Source organism: Ammodytes marinus (genome assembly GCF_949987685.1).
Source record: "Ammodytes marinus genome assembly, chromosome: 13".
In the NCBI taxonomy this organism is placed as follows: domain Eukaryota; kingdom Metazoa; phylum Chordata; class Actinopteri; order Uranoscopiformes; family Ammodytidae; genus Ammodytes; species Ammodytes marinus.
Window position 1 is genome coordinate 15,835,459 of NC_137217.1, and position 14,693 is coordinate 15,850,151.

The 14,693-nt window shown below is 43.1% G+C and overlaps 3 protein-coding genes across 3 annotated transcripts; all 3 read right to left on the reverse strand.

Annotated features, from left to right (window-relative positions):
* Positions 1 to 8: 8 nt before the first annotated feature.
* LOC307259228 (uncharacterized protein) lies at positions 9 to 4,070 on the reverse strand. Its single transcript, XM_080038996.1, has 3 exons — positions 3,867 to 4,070; positions 3,457 to 3,709; positions 9 to 1,579 (listed from the first exon to the last, which is right to left on the reverse strand). Exons 1-3 carry the CDS (start codon positions 3,891 to 3,893, stop codon positions 39 to 41), a joined length of 1,821 nt encoding a protein of 606 aa, XP_079895122.1. The 5' UTR covers positions 3,894 to 4,070; the 3' UTR covers positions 9 to 38.
* Positions 4,071 to 4,764: 694 nt separating this feature from the next.
* On the reverse strand, positions 4,765 to 9,047 carry LOC307259356 (uncharacterized protein). The gene is made up of 4 exons (XM_080039171.1): positions 8,679 to 9,047; positions 8,015 to 8,573; positions 6,606 to 7,561; positions 4,765 to 6,424 (listed from the first exon to the last, which is right to left on the reverse strand). The coding sequence occupies exons 2-4, from the start codon at positions 8,559 to 8,561 to the stop codon at positions 5,591 to 5,593; spliced, it is 2,337 nt and encodes a 778-aa protein (XP_079895297.1). The 5' UTR covers positions 8,562 to 8,573; positions 8,679 to 9,047; the 3' UTR covers positions 4,765 to 5,590.
* A 793-nt stretch (positions 9,048 to 9,840) lies between these two features.
* znf576.2 (zinc finger protein 576, tandem duplicate 2) lies at positions 9,841 to 14,184 on the reverse strand. The gene is made up of 5 exons (XM_080040340.1): positions 14,057 to 14,184; positions 13,163 to 13,351; positions 12,949 to 13,064; positions 11,842 to 11,985; positions 9,841 to 11,683 (listed from the first exon to the last, which is right to left on the reverse strand). Exons 2-5 carry the CDS (start codon positions 13,302 to 13,304, stop codon positions 10,829 to 10,831), a joined length of 1,257 nt encoding a protein of 418 aa, XP_079896466.1. The 5' UTR covers positions 13,305 to 13,351; positions 14,057 to 14,184; the 3' UTR covers positions 9,841 to 10,828.
* Positions 14,185 to 14,693: the final 509 nt, after the last annotated feature.

Here is a 14,693-nt window from a genome sequence, read left to right on the forward strand (position 1 = left end):
CACTTTCCACTGTGAATGCGGACCCTCTCGTTTGTGCTTCACTCTTTCCTATTCCCCTCTTCCTCCTCTCTGCCCTCAGAGGAGTAGTGCATCAGAGTCTGGTGTCTGTTCCTGGACGGGGCATCCTTAAAACGCAGGCCACAGTCTTCACACATGTACAGAAGCCCTCCTCCGTTTCTGCCTGGGTTTGCTCCCTCTGACTGAGACTTGACCTCGTTACCGATCAGCAGAGCGGCGCCGCTTTGAGTCTGAGAATCTCTGGAGTTTTGAGCTGTGTGTGAGTTGCTACCTGAGCTGCTGGGTGCATTTAGCCCAACGGCTGGAGGAAAAGTCCTGGGACGCCCAAGAGAATAACCACGGCCTGCCTGTCTCAGAGGTGCTAGCCCAGGCCCGGCTTCTCCTGCATGTTCGGGGGCCAGACCGTGGACTGTGCGGTAGTGGAAGCGGATCCCGGAGCGGTTGGAGAAGCCCCTACCGCAGACGCTGCAGACAAAGGGCCTCTCGCCTGTGTGGATGCGCATGTGTATCTTCAGGGCTCCTGACTGGGTGAAACATTTGCCACACTGGCTACAGCTGTAGGGCTTCTCTCCCGTGTGGGTCCTTTGATGGGCCCGCACCCCGGCCAGATGGGGAAAGCCCCTGCCGCAAAATCCACAGGAATATGGCCTTTCGCCCGTGTGAATGCGCCTGTGGATCTTCAGAGCCCCCGACTGGCTAAAGCTTTTCCCGCAGTCGGAGCAGGTGTAGGGCCGGGCGCCGGTGTGCACGTTCTGGTGGATCCGGAGGTTGCTGTGCGAGTTGAAGGCCCTGCCACATTCTGTGCAGAGGAAGCCGGCCGGTTTGTGGGCGTGATCAGAGCGCTGGTGCTGCAGCAACTGTGACGGTCTGGAAAAGGAGGCCGAGCAGTGCATACAGGGATGGAGCGACATCATGGCCGCCGCAGTAGCCGCCCTGCCTCTTTCCCCTTGCTGCTGGCTGTTAGTTTGTCTGTGCTGCTGGTGGCGGCACACCTGAGTACAGGCAGGGAAGGAGCGCTGGCTAGACAGGCATGGAAAAGGGCCGGCGGCGAGCAGCGGAGCGTTGGAGCGGGCGAGCTGAGGGCAGGGCAAACAAGAGCTCACAGGACAGTGGTGGTGGTGAAAATGATGATGGGCGTGGTGGGAGTGAGAGAACGGGGAGTCTGTGTCATCCTGTTGGCTCAGTATGTGGGCGCAGGTTTGGAGGCCGCGGTGACAACACAAGCAGGGGAACATGGAGAGGTGTGACAAGCAGCCGGAGGGAGGAGCTCTGTTAGCAGGAGGAGGAGAGTCTGAGTCGCGGTGTAGGCTCCTCCTCCCTCCTTCCCCCTCCTCCCTCTGCCCAGTCTGTAGCTCAGCTGTGGTGGTGGTGGTGCTGCTTGGTTCGGCGTCTCCCAAGCACATTCCGAGGCTCATGGGAGCGGTGCTGCTAAGGTCTGTCGGGAGGCACCCTGCACTAGAGCCCGGCCCCGAGGACAAAGACTGTCTGAGTTTCAAAGTGTCCAAGTGAAGTGGTGAGGCTGAGTATGGGCAGCCAGGGCAGGGGCAGGCAATATGCACATCTAGGCGGAAAAAGAAAAACAGGGATTTGGGTCAACTTCTAGGGCCGGTTTCACAGACAGGGCCTAGATTAAGCCAGGAGTAGGCCTTAATGTGGACTAGTTAAACTGGGACGTTTAAGTCGCTTTCATGGATATGGCTCAAGTTTGGTTTAGTTAGTCTGAGACTATGAAGTCCGGGAGTAAGGTAAATAAGCCTAAATGAAAACACCTGGCCATGAGTGATAATGAAAACCCCGAGTGGAGCAGAAACACCATTGCTTATGAGAAAAAACAATGGCTTGAGACTTAAAGAATCCCGTCAAAAAAAATTAATTTGAAAAAAATCTCTTAAAACAAATTGCTTCAAACCATCCGGTTATTGAGTCTAAAAATCAGATGGGACTGAGCAAAGAAAAAAAGAGTAGTTCGGCTGCGATTTGCAATGAATTCAATTAAATAAGAGAGCCATACAACAACTTCAGGTAAGATATCTTCATTATTATCAGTATTTCACATCTTTTGACATCCCTTATATTGAATGATATATGCACTGATAGACTCTGTGGAAAAGTCTGAAACTCTTTAGAAAGAGTGAATGCAGAGACCAGATTTCATACTGGAGGTGGACCACCAAAAAAGGGTAAGACTGATGAATTCAGTGACTTGCTGTCTAGTATAATAGAGCACCAACAACCCCTGGAAGGCATACGAGATGATGACCATCTGGACAGCACGGATGAAGATATTCTTAAAACTGGTAAACATATATACCAAGATTACACAGACAATGGAATATATTTACCAGACGAAAGTAACTAAATGTACTTCATTAGTTTTATATAAATATAATTGTCTATGTGGATCTTTATAGTTATTATTTTTAGTAGTAGTACTTTAAGGACTATTTATTCCAGGCTTTTAATAGCTTTTAAATGTGTTCTTTTTCCAGAGCAGAGTAATCTGGATAAATTTGATGAGCAAGTGCCCAGAGAGTGTCTTCCCTCCACATCTGCTGTAGCATCCCTTACAGAAGAGGTTGCCACAAGCTTTCAACAAAGGACAAAAGAGATGACGTTGCATGAAAAGTTAGCCCAAGAATTCCATGAAAATGCAATATTTGAAGGAAGAGTATGACATGAGAATGCGAATTCTACAGCTGGAATTGCACATGAAGTTGGTAGAGAGAGCTATGATTTAAACAAGATACAGTAATGAGACAATTGTGATTGCTAATCACAGTGAAGATATAAGTAAAAAATATGTGTCATTTTGTTATTCATGTGTGTCAGTATTTTATATCACAACAACCACATTTTAATACAGAATTGTTTTAGAGACTCATTTGATTTTGTTGAATACATCTTGCATTTAAATGCATCCAACTAAATAGGCTCAAGCAAAGTTGTTATTTCCAGTGCATTTTCTTTATACAAAATCGAAACTTTATCTCGAAATGTAAATTCATCAAATACATTTTATGAATTAGACCTATCCACAAGTACTCTTCTGGCTGGCCTCTGCAGTGGAAGTTGGTCTTCATTTTTACATATTCCAAATAGTCCATGCTCTCTCACAAACACCACTAAACTGAAGTTAAACCTGCCTCTTTGAAGGATTAATTTAAAGTTTAAACTCAAATTTAGACCTGGAGTAGCTCTAGTCATCCGTCTTGCAATTGGCTTTGTTTAATCCAGAATATCTTTAATCTAGGACTATTTAAAAATGGGTCTGTGCAAGTAGCTTTGAATTAATACAGCTCAAACAGGCATTTTAGTCTCAGACTAGGCTTAAGCCTGGTCTGTGAAACCGGCCCCTATTGTTTTAAATGCGCTGTATAAGTAAAGTGACGTGAATTGTCTTTGCAAGAAAAGGATTAAAACTTTTTGCTGAGCACTCACCTTCTCTCTTGTCTCTGGCTTCTCCCTTCCTCTGTGACGACTTGACCTGGGAAGGTCGAGGTTGTTGTAGAGGTCCAAGCGACGCACCTTTCAACCCCAGTGCCTCACCACCACCACCACCAGCAGCAGCAGCAGTGGCCACGCCCACTCCCCATGCTGCGTTTAGCACATCTGGCGGATTCTTCGACGTGTTTCCAGATGTCATAAGGTCACCAATGAACTGATGCATCTCCATCCAGGAGAACTGACCATGCTGCAAAAAGTACGAAGGCAAAAGTGTGAACACATGTGGTGTAAAACAGAGGTCAAAGCGATTCAACGCCTCGCGACTTCAACTGAAAACATCTGGTCCCTGTGGAAAAACCATAAGCGACTAATGTGAAAATAACAGGGTCGCGTAGTCTACTTACAATGTCGCTAAACTTGTCTTTGTCCATGAATGTAAACAAACGCCGTTGTTTGTCATCCGGTCGACGGCTCGGCTTTCTACTGACGGCTTCAATATGTACGACAATGGAGTTTCAAAAAATGTACGCAAAGAATAATGAACATATTATTAAATAGGCCTACATCTTATTTTTTCCCATCTTTACTGTGGCCTTCTCCCGTTAAAATATCTCGTTACCCAGCAGGCTTTGTATTTCCGGGATTTTAGTCATGTGACAGGGCATGCAGGCATATGTCCATGATGCAGACAAGTCTTCCTCGTCCCCCTTATTTTTACCCACTGCAACATTATAGCCTAGATCAATATTTAATTGAAAATGATCAAAGATTAAGTGGTTGGGGCTTAATGGTATAAAGTCCATTAATCCTTTGTTGTTTGTGTTAAAATATTAACAAATATTAATCTTCATATTTTTAACAATGTGATCATCACATTTGGATAATTATCCCAAATAAGTAGACTACTAGTTAAATGCCACAAGCATGATGAAGTATAAACCCCCAGGAACAACAGGCTTTTCAATTGTGCTTTCTATTGGATTTGCTGGGTAATGATGATCTGCTAAATATGATGGGATGCCCTCGAGTCTTTAAAAGGAACATGTTGATTTTATTGTCGAGGCTAACCATTTTCATTTAGCTTTGTTAAAAAAAAAAAAAAAAAGTTATGAGTCAAGAGTGAAACTTCCAGCTCAATATTTTGAACTAGTTTCGGTAAAATACTTATATAAAATATTTGCATACATGGGGCATTGAGGTACTTTTAAAAGTAGTAGGACAGGCGAACACGAGTAAAGTCTCTCTCTTGCCCACACACAAAACCATATGCATTCTAATGTACTACAAATAAAAACTATGAACTCAAAGACAAATGTTTATTTGCCATTTAGAAAAACATCAAAATATACCAGCTGAAAGATTCAGCAAATGTCAATCAAAAGGTGACAAGAATGTCATTATTAAATCAGTACCAATGATTTGCATTCATTAAATATTCAACAGAGTACTTAAGGTCATGTATTGATACACAAAAACCCAAACAATTAAAAGTTTTCCAGTGTTTTCATTCAACTTAATACACTTAATCAATAAACCTTTGAGTCCACTTCCCCACACAAAAAGAACACGTATAAAAAAAAGGTAGAAGATAATGCTGTGAGAAATCCTGCACATTTTTGCATAGGTTTCCCTACTATAGTAGTACTAGTAAAATTCCTACAGTGGCACAAGCAGCAAGCTTTACCCCATAAAATGCAAATAAAACTAATGCCATAGAGAGCAAGATCTCGGAATGTTTCATGTAAATTACATAAGAAACTAAAATCTATTTATATTTTTGCTCCCAACCAAAGGTAACACAGTCAGCTGCTGGAAAGACACTGGATTTATTCAAGGGTCTATTTATAAAAATGGAAAAAGAAGAAACATGTCTGCTTTGTCATACCAGGGTATGATGTTGGTACCTATACTAGACAGAATTGTATACAATATTGAGTAGTATATCATTCTGGCTGTAAAATAACAACTCTATTTATGGTTAATGTGGCTACAGTACACCAACATAGTATGGGTGTACTTGCAAAGGTTGAGACAAGTACTCCGACAGATGCGACCACAAATGGAATTGTATCTCTTGTATTTTGCCCTATTTCTCTGTTTCTGCATAAGCAGTGCTTGAAAAGGCAACCTACATCTGTGTTTCTTTCTCAGTCAGCTGATCAGATCTAGATGAACACAAATCTAAATCACGACCAGGAGACCGAAGCTCTTCTTTAATGTCCATTATTAGGCCGGAGGATGTTGTATTAAAATGAAGTGTTGAGAGATCCATGGGATCATGCTTACACTGCTTCACTTTGTTACATGTATCAGTTACTCTTGGATTTGATTTAACAGTCACCTTGCTATCTCTGGTTTTAAATGTTGGTATTTCAGTGCCATCAGCCTCTTCTGAGGATTCAAACTCTTCTGGTTCACTTTTAACAGGAAGCAGAGGAGTGTCGCTTGGAGCAGACAGAGACGTGTTACATTTCTTAGACAAATCTAGAGGTGCTTCGCATTCTTTGTCCTGTTTGGATTTAGTGACTAAATCCAAGGGGACATTCTGGAGCACTCCCGAGGCACAATTCACCCCGAGGTGTTCATTTGAAACAGGTGTGAGAGCCGCTTGAGGCTGGAGCTGCATAGCTGACTCAGAGACCCCAGATGGGACGTTGGTTTGTGATGAAGAGACAGGAAGAAACAGGAGGAGTTTAACACCTGGAGGGGGCTGTTTGTTCAGGGTTAGCTTCCATAACCCATCTGATGGACCGGATCCATTAGACTCAACCGTCGGCACAGGTCCTGGACTACGACATTCCTTCACTGGTGCAGCATCAGGCTTAGATGTGAATGCGCTTGTTAGATGCGATGAGTCTGGTTCTGCATTGACCTTTTTTGTCTCAAATGAGTCTGGTAATGCATTGACCTTTTTCATCTCTGAAGAAGAGCCCTTGGTGGCATGGCGTTTCTTGGGTACACTCTACAATGAGAAACAAGACAAAAAAAGTCCCAGTCCATTAATGATTTATGCAGAACACAAGGGTGACATAGGGAAAGTGAGGGACTGGTTACTCTTCAATAAAATGGCTGTAAAATATTTTCATTCATATATATTTCAAAACTTAAATTTATTTTAAATCACCACAATGCACAAAACTTACCACAGGCTGTGGGGTTTGTCCACAGGTCTTAAGGTGACTGTCATAGTTCTGTTGGTGGGGGAAGCCCAGTCCACAGCTCTGACAAAGGCAGGGTGAGATGCCGGCATGCCCGCCCATGTGGGACATTAAAAGCAAGGCTGAGCGGAAGCCCTTTCCGCAGTCGGCACATTTCAGCACCCTTTGGTGAGCCCCGGCATGTTTCTTTAACTCCTCTGTAGTGTCAAACATCTGTCCGCACTCCAAACACCTGATCTCGTCCCCTTTGGGCTCCTGATTGCCCCAGCAGCCTGTGTCCTTTTTGTGACGCTCGAAGTCCTCCTGATTATGAAACACTCTCAGACAAGCCACGCAGTGAATGCGATCGGGCTCACACCTGTGCAGGCGGTACAGCTTAGCCAGGCGGAAGTGGCAGCGGCATCGTACACAGGTGTAAGGCAACAACCCCAGATGGGAGAAGCTGTGTTTCAGGAGAGCGTTCTTCTTGGTGTAGGTGTTTGTGCAGTCCATGCATTTGTAACTGCGCCCGCATTGCCTCCTCCTTTGGTGGCGCGCAAGGGATTTTGGGGAGAGTAAATTGCCACACACTTCGCCGTTGGGCATATGACTGTGTGACTGCACGTGAAATCTGCACGCCTGCATGGAGGTAAACACAAGTTTGCACAGGTCGCACTCGTAAAACTCCGTCTCAAAGTGAGTAATCGACAAGTGGTATTTGAGATCTCCCTGTGACGCAAAGACCCTCAGACAGATGCGGCACTGGTTATGTTCCACTTTGGTCTGGGCGTGCGTGCGTAGGTGGACCCGGTAGCTGTGAATCTGGCAGAAGCGCTTTCCGCATTCGGCGCAGCTGTAAGGGCGTGCTCCGGTGTGCAGATTCATGTGGTCCTGGAGCTTGAATTTGGAAGGCAGCTGCAGATCACAGTAGCTGCATCGGTAGTCGCCCGAGTGACTCGACTCTTTGGGGGGAAAAGAGGAGGAAATTAAACATTTTACTCAGCACGAAGGAGAATAACTTAAAGGGAAGTATATGGGAAAGATTCACAAATCAGCGCACATTTGGGATCGCCTTTCATCACTTTGTTGATTTTTTTTGTTATTCTAAACAAATGCCATTCAAATATCAACTTCTCAATAACACTTCCATACCCTTTTTAACACAAAGCCCTTTCATTTCTGCTGCAATCACAGGTCATAAATATATTTAAAAAATCTTAAACATTTAATTTTCTAGCAAATATTGCTTAAACATGATGATAAATGCTATTATTTGGAGTCTATTTTCAGTGTTAGATTTATTTTGTAGCCTTTAGCGGAGAGAAACAAGCTCCATCAGGTTTGGCTACACAAACAATGCAAGTTTGTTATTTCAGTGTTTCAAACAAACTGCTTAGTGAGTGAGTCATACATACCATTGTTTAGCCCTTCCTGGTCTTCATCATCCTCTTCCTCCTCATACACCACTGAAACATCGCTGTCGCTGGAGTCTTCCTGAACATCTTTGAGAGCCTCAGTTGAATCCTGCTCCTGTGCACCATCCTTCCCTTTCTTGCCATCACGTCCAGTTATTGGCAGTGGAAGGTCTGTGGCACTGGGTCCAGAAGTCAGATCAATTACCATGGAATCTGAATGTTCAGGATGTGTTGTGTTGGCCTTGTCCTGTAGACTTTGTGCAGGGTTTGGAGCTTGACAGAGCAAAGGTGACGCAGTCACCACTGCTGCGGTCTGTTTGGCAACTTTCCCATCTGCTGACTGCTGGCCTCTGCCCAGTAGCCTTCGCTTGTGTGGGGTTGAACCATGGGTTGAACGCCGCGTAACATGAGGGTGACTGGGTGAGGCCGTGCCATCAGATGATGTGGAGCGACAGGGTGTTTCTCTCACTGACGTCTCGCGCGTATGCAGGACGTCCGGAAATCCCAGCTCTGTAAGCTGGATGTCAATTGTGTATTCAATGGACATGACTGCTGGTGGCTGAATTAGATACAGAGAGGGGCAGGTGATGAGTGAGCATCGTGCATTAATCCTTGGGATATGGATTGTAGCCTAATTGAGATCATCACAAAGATTTCAACTTACCTGTCGAGCAACTGCATCTGTGGTTATTCTTTGGTTTTCTTCTTTCTCCTGTGTTTTTGTAGCCTACTAAGTTTGTCGATCAAACTTTCCACGGAAATCCATTGTATGACCCACCTTAATGCACTGTTGGGTCCCCTCGCTCACCTGGCAGGAGGAGCTGCTGCTGCTGAGGATGGCAAAGCGTGGCTTCAGAACAATTTAAACAAAGCTTTTTAACCCTTGTTGTTCGCCTTGTTTTCCTGTTAAATCCCAGAGCAGGTAAAACGCGTAATTTGTAGGACAGAAAAAAAAATATCCGACTCAACGATTCAAAATAAATAAATAGCTGATCAGTTAGCTACAAAGCAAAGATAGTGCTACAAAGTCACGCAATGCGATAATAATGGGGAAAGGTGGAAAACAAATGAAGCACCACTAGGGAAAGAAAGGTCTGTGGACGCTCGAGCGCGCCTGGTGTCTTGGAGCGTTACTGCATGACACACTAGCCAACAGTGCTTCACTAAATATCCCTGCATCTGTCTGATTTGATCGTTTTTCATTCTAACCTTTCCTATCCGAGAAAACTCCTCTATAAAAGCTTTAACACATTTAATATATTTTATTAATCATTAAACAAAAAATAAATAAAAAAAGTGGGATTTAGTACTAAAAAGGTTGAAAAGCTGTATACACAATAATTTAATTTCAATTCTCTTGCATTGATGCACTTCAAAATACCAGATTATGCAGCATACAATAATTGTCCTTGAAGTATGTTTACCACAGAAGAGACCGACAGCATCAACATGTCGTAATGTATGAACGAATGAGTATACTTGGATAATGTTGATAACTTTGTTCTAATAGTTCAGCAGCCCTGCGGTAATGGTAGCCTACACATTGTCAAATCAGTTTCTCACAGTTAACAGCTACAATATAAATATAGGCCAAACATAGCAGATGAACTTCAAGCATTACAAACACCCTAGGAAAGCCCTCGTCCAGCCTTGATCAATTTACAGTTAATAGGCAGAAAAACCTTAATACTAAACATTTAAATGAGTAATTAAGGTTCTAACCTTTTGATAGCCAGTGTGCATACCTTTCTAATAAAATAATAAGGATTGGTTTGTCGCAGGTTGTGTTTTTGCATCAGAAGAGAGACCAAAGAAAAAACGGCAAGTCATTTCCTCAGCAGCCTCCCGTGGGATAGCATGTTTTATTAAATTGTTGCAGTGTCCAGACACATTGCAGTGGGGAGAGAAATAATCCAATCAGTGAATGCCACATGATAAACACAGTTCCTTATGAGACTAAGGCATTAAAGAGCCATGAGATCCATCTAAGAAATGTCTAAGACATGAAATATTATTCTAATAAGTGAAAAAATAAAGGAGTACATTATACCATAAGACAAATCAGGATTATAGTGGATCATTTCTGCCCACATGCCTAACACTCCACATTGAATCTGGAGTATGTGGCTAAAATACAATTTTTTTAGCAGAACTTAATCATGTTATCTTAAAATTCTTCCTCAATGAGACTTCATTTAGTAAGGAACATAATCAAAATAGTAAGTGTAAAAAAATGCAAAAATATGAGTCAGAAGCTGTACATTACACATTTCTTTTGACAAACTGTTTAAACATTCAAACATAGTATCTCTACTAGGCATCTAATCGGTTTCAAAATATGAACTTAACCAATCTGTTTGGAAAAAATAAGCATGAGGAAAAATAACAAACATAAAACCTTTTTTTTTTAAACCACAAAAATGAGTAGAACTCTAGACACTAAGTAATAAATTCACACCAAACGCATTTCACGCTTTAAAAAGAACAGAAACAAATGATTAAAAAAAGTTAATTAATTAAAACGGTTCATGTTTTTACAAATAAACTATCATTGTGACAAAGGGTCTAATAGATGTATTTAACAACATTTTGCTAGTCAATTTAGGAGATGTGTCTGTTTGCCCACAATTTCAACAGCTCTTGATCAAAACTCAAACCCAAAACTTGCTAAAATGTCATTCTCAAAAACCATTTCAAACTCATCTGACACCCTCATCTGAGAGCGTCAGTTCTCCAATGTTAAAAAGAAAAAGGACAATTCCTGATTAAAATCTTTAAAAACCATACAATTTCTGCAGGTCCTCAATGTCTCAATTATCTCTTTGCACTTGGGTTTTCAGGCTTTTCCTCTGCGTGGCTTTTCTCGTGAGCTTTTAAGGTGCGCTCACGGCCAAAGCTCTTCCCGCAGGTCGGACAGGCAAAGCGGCCCAGGACGTGAGCCCGTGACATGTGGGCTTCCAGCTGCTCCGGACGGGCAAAGCTCTCTTCACATTCTTCACAGGGGTGGGCTTTGCGTGGGGCGTGTTTCTCCTTCTTGTGAGCGCGGAGCTGAATCAAGCTAGGGAATGTGAGCTCACATTCAGGACAAGGGTGCTGACGAGCCGGAGCAGGTTCTGCTTTAGGTTTCTTCTCCTTTGCTGGAGATACACTGTCCTCCTCAGGACTCTTCTTATCTTCCGCTTCTGGTTTTGCGGTGGCTTTAGGAGGACGGCCACGCTTTGCTCCACCTGCTTTTCCTTTCTCCTCTGCTGGAGATGCTGCTGACTCTGATGTACCGCTGGCTGGCACTGCCTCTTCTGGCGCTTCTGCCTCATCCTTCCTTTTCCGCTTTCCCTTTTTCTCAGCGGCAGCGGGATCTTCGGTTTTGAAAGGCCGCCCACGTTTCTTGACAGGTGAAGCACTGCCATTGCATTGCTGACCTTCAGGGTATTTCTCCTGGTGTGCTAGCAGCTCTGCCTCTGCTTCAAAGCTCTGCCCACACTTCTTACAGCAGTGGGTTTTCGTAGGGACCGCCAGCTGTTCTGCTGTTGCCGGTGCCGTCTCTATGTCTGGGCGGGGATGCTGGATCAGACGATGAGTACGCAGCAGTCCGGGACTCCGGAAGGTTTCACTGCAATCTTTACACACCAACTGTTTCTCTGGACACACATGCCTTCTATGGGCTGTAACCTGCAAAGGTGAAACGTTACGGAAACATTTAGTGCATACTGAAATATGGGAAATATTAAGTTTTGGCATTTGTGGTGTTATTTAGTTTAAATACTGTAAGTGACAGTTAATTTAAAGCAAATAAGAAGTGGGTACATTTTGTAAAACATTATACTCACTTCCGAGAACGTTTTAAAGCTCTCAAAGCAGTGAACGCATTTGAAGGGCTTGTCGTCCTTGCTGTGTGTTGGCTGGTGTGCCGTGAGTTCCTCAGATGACGGAAATGTGCGGTCGCACACATAGCACGTGAACAATGTGTTTCCCTGTGAATAAATAAAAAATAAATACATGGGCCAAAATTAAACCATTCAAGACTGTAATCCAAAGCACTATATTTACATCCATACAAAAAGGATAAAAGATCACAAAACATCACTAATTGAACCTTTAAACTAATATGGGCAAATACGTCATCCTACACACTAATGGGTGCCTAAAGGCAAGGACACACCGGCCCGATAATCGGGCGTCGGAGTCTGGAGGGGGCGGGGACACAAATCTGTTTGGTGTGTTCGGTGACGTCGGCCGTCGTAGATGTCGTCTGGCTTTTTTTCAGCCGATTCAACATGTTCAATTGGCGTCGGCCAGTCTTTCAGCCGGAGCAATCTGATTGGTGGAGAGCTAGCCCGTCTCTGCTCTGCCACGGCAGCGGAGCAGATATTACTTTCACTTTTGTCAAACATGATTTAGGATTTTTAAGCTATCAACAGAATCGGAGAATGTTCGGATTGTTATGTTGGCTAAACACAATCAGCAACATAAGATTGTCCGTGCATGACGTTTTCACATGTTTTCAGAAATAGTCGAGGTAGTTGGTAGTTTGGGCGAGGAGCGGCCACACAGGTTGTGTGTGTCTGCAGCATGCATTCTCTCCGTTATAATGACGCCTATGTTATGATAACAGCCTACTTAATGTCATCCGGCGCAAGCACAGAACATACGGCAAGTCAGTAGTCGGCTCGGTGCGTTCTTCACACTTTTTTGACCGCGTCGGGGAGAATGGAGCTGCCTGAATCGGCAGACTACATTTTCTGGCGACAGTCAGTAGTCGGACCGGTGTGTCCTGGCCTTAAAGCGTAGGAAAATATCTGACTATTTTTAAACAGATTTATTTAGAATGGGGAGAAAATGAACACACACTGCCAAATAAAGCCCACAGTATAGGAAGTAACACAGATTTTGCAAATCAAAGCCAATAATAAACTAAAGGACAGTGTGCAGTATACCTGCTGAAGCTGTTGCTTGTACTCTTCCCGATGACTCTTCTTCATGTGCCTTTCCTTGGCTTTGGCACTGCAGAACGTGATGAAGCACTGGAAACACTGCAGATTTTCATGCTGATCTAGAAGGACAGGAGAAGATTAATGTATTGTCTTGCAGAGACAAATTAAAAATTTAATTTGTTAAATTAGTTAAAGTTGCAACCACTACACCACTTACAGGGCTGAACAGACTGTGCAGGAGGTCCATTAAACGTGATAGGTTTGCGTGGTTCTGCTGGCTTTACAGTGGGAACTTCTGGAGGTGGATCGGGCAATCCTCCCATCACTATCTCCTCTATGTTCAAAATATCCGAGTCCATCCCGATGTACTGGGTGGTCTCAACAGGCAACTTAAATGTTCTGGATTCTATTAAAAGATCAAGAAGGAAACATAGGCAAAATAAACGTAAGGTTACATATGACATGGAAATTATGAGCTGCTTGATTAACAGCGAAGACAACACTCCTGTAAACCCAAGTTGGTTACGTTGAGATTTAGTTATGTTCAACAGATAACATACAAATAATCTCTCCTATTTAAGAAGCGGTAAACATTAAACATTGTATTTATAACAACCATAACGTATAGCATGGCAATTATTTAACTCTAACTATACAGTTTCCCATTAGAACCACACACGTTTTAGATAGGCGTTACGTTACTGTATATCAGGCCGCTAGCTATGCTAGTTAGCTAAAAGCTAGCTTACAAACATCCGGCATTCATTTAGCGAATTTAAATAACTCAGTGGGTCTACTCTAGTAAACAGAGAGCTTTTGCATACGTGGTAACTGCTATATTTCAATATCTGTGCACGTAGTAAAGTTAACGCTAGTCGTAAAGTGCCAGGCTGCCGAGCGGGCTAATGCTAGCTTCCTGCTAGTTAGCGCTAACAACACTAGCTGCCATTCAAAGAGCCAAGAGCTTCCCAGTCTTTTCAAACACAAAGTTTTAACTCATAGTTTTGCGCTTGCATGCATCTGCTCTGCATCGATATGATATACTAAGGTAGGTTTACCTACAGCAACCATTTAAATAACAACTATAAGATTGAGTGGACGTTTACGTTACCTCTACCCGCTCTCTGAAGGTAGTTTGACTGAGAGAGTTGACCCCCCCAGAGAAACACAACGCATAGATCGGACACTTCCTGGGAAAACTAAGATGGCTGCGGCCGCCGCCGCGGAGTCGGTTTCCAACATGTTGTTATCTGGTAATCGATCATATTTAAACAAACAGTCCAATGTAAAATGTAGATCAGTCCAGGTATATTTTCATCGGTAAGTAAGTGCAGGAAGAAACGCAAAGTATTCATGGAAACTAAGCACATGTCGTCCAACAGTTTTAGAGTATTATCACAATGTAATACAACATCAAGTTTTAAAATGTTACCATACTACTTTATATCATTTAAGCAACTAACTAAAGATAAAACACACAATAGAAAAGCTTAACATACGTACGGTTTACGATTTGAACTAAACCTCATTTTCTATTCACTCTGAGTCTATGCTCTGAATCTATGGTTGATCACCGTCACGTGACCCACAACAACTGAAAAGTTGTAATATTTCAAATTTCGTTACGTTCGTTTACCTCATGGTTTACCCTCACTCACGTTCACCCCGTTATAATATCACCCTTTATATCTTTAACCACAATAATACTATCTAGTAGAACCAAGAGAATACTATTAGCTGGTGTGTTT

Coding starts and splice junctions, on each gene's coding strand:
- LOC307259228 (XM_080038996.1), bottom strand. CDS start 3,893: ATGGACAAAGACAAGTTTAGCGACATT. Junction 3,710..3,866: donor AAGACAAGTTTAGCGACATT/GTAAGTAGACTA, acceptor TACTTTTTGCAG/CATGGTCAGTTCTCCTGGAT. Junction 1,580..3,456: donor AGCCAGAGACAAGAGAGAAG/GTGAGTGCTCAG, acceptor TTTTCCGCCTAG/ATGTGCATATTGCCTGCCCC.
- LOC307259356 (XM_080039171.1), bottom strand. CDS start 8,561: ATGTCCATTGAATACACAATTGACATCCAGCTTACAGAGCTGGGATTT. Junction 7,562..8,014: donor CCAGGAAGGGCTAAACAATG/GTATGTATGACT, acceptor TTCCCCCCAAAG/AGTCGAGTCACTCGGGCGAC. Junction 6,425..6,605: donor GACAAACCCCACAGCCTGTG/GTAAGTTTTGTG, acceptor TTCTCATTGTAG/AGTGTACCCAAGAAACGCCA.
- znf576.2 (XM_080040340.1), bottom strand. CDS start 13,304: ATGGACTCGGATATTTTGAACATAGAGGAGATAGTGATGGGAGGATTG. Junction 13,065..13,162: donor TGCACAGTCTGTTCAGCCCT/GTAAGTGGTGTA, acceptor CTGTCCTTCTAG/ATCAGCATGAAAATCTGCAG. Junction 11,684..11,841: donor GCTTTAAAACGTTCTCGGAA/GTGAGTATAATG, acceptor TCACCTTTGCAG/GTTACAGCCCATAGAAGGCA.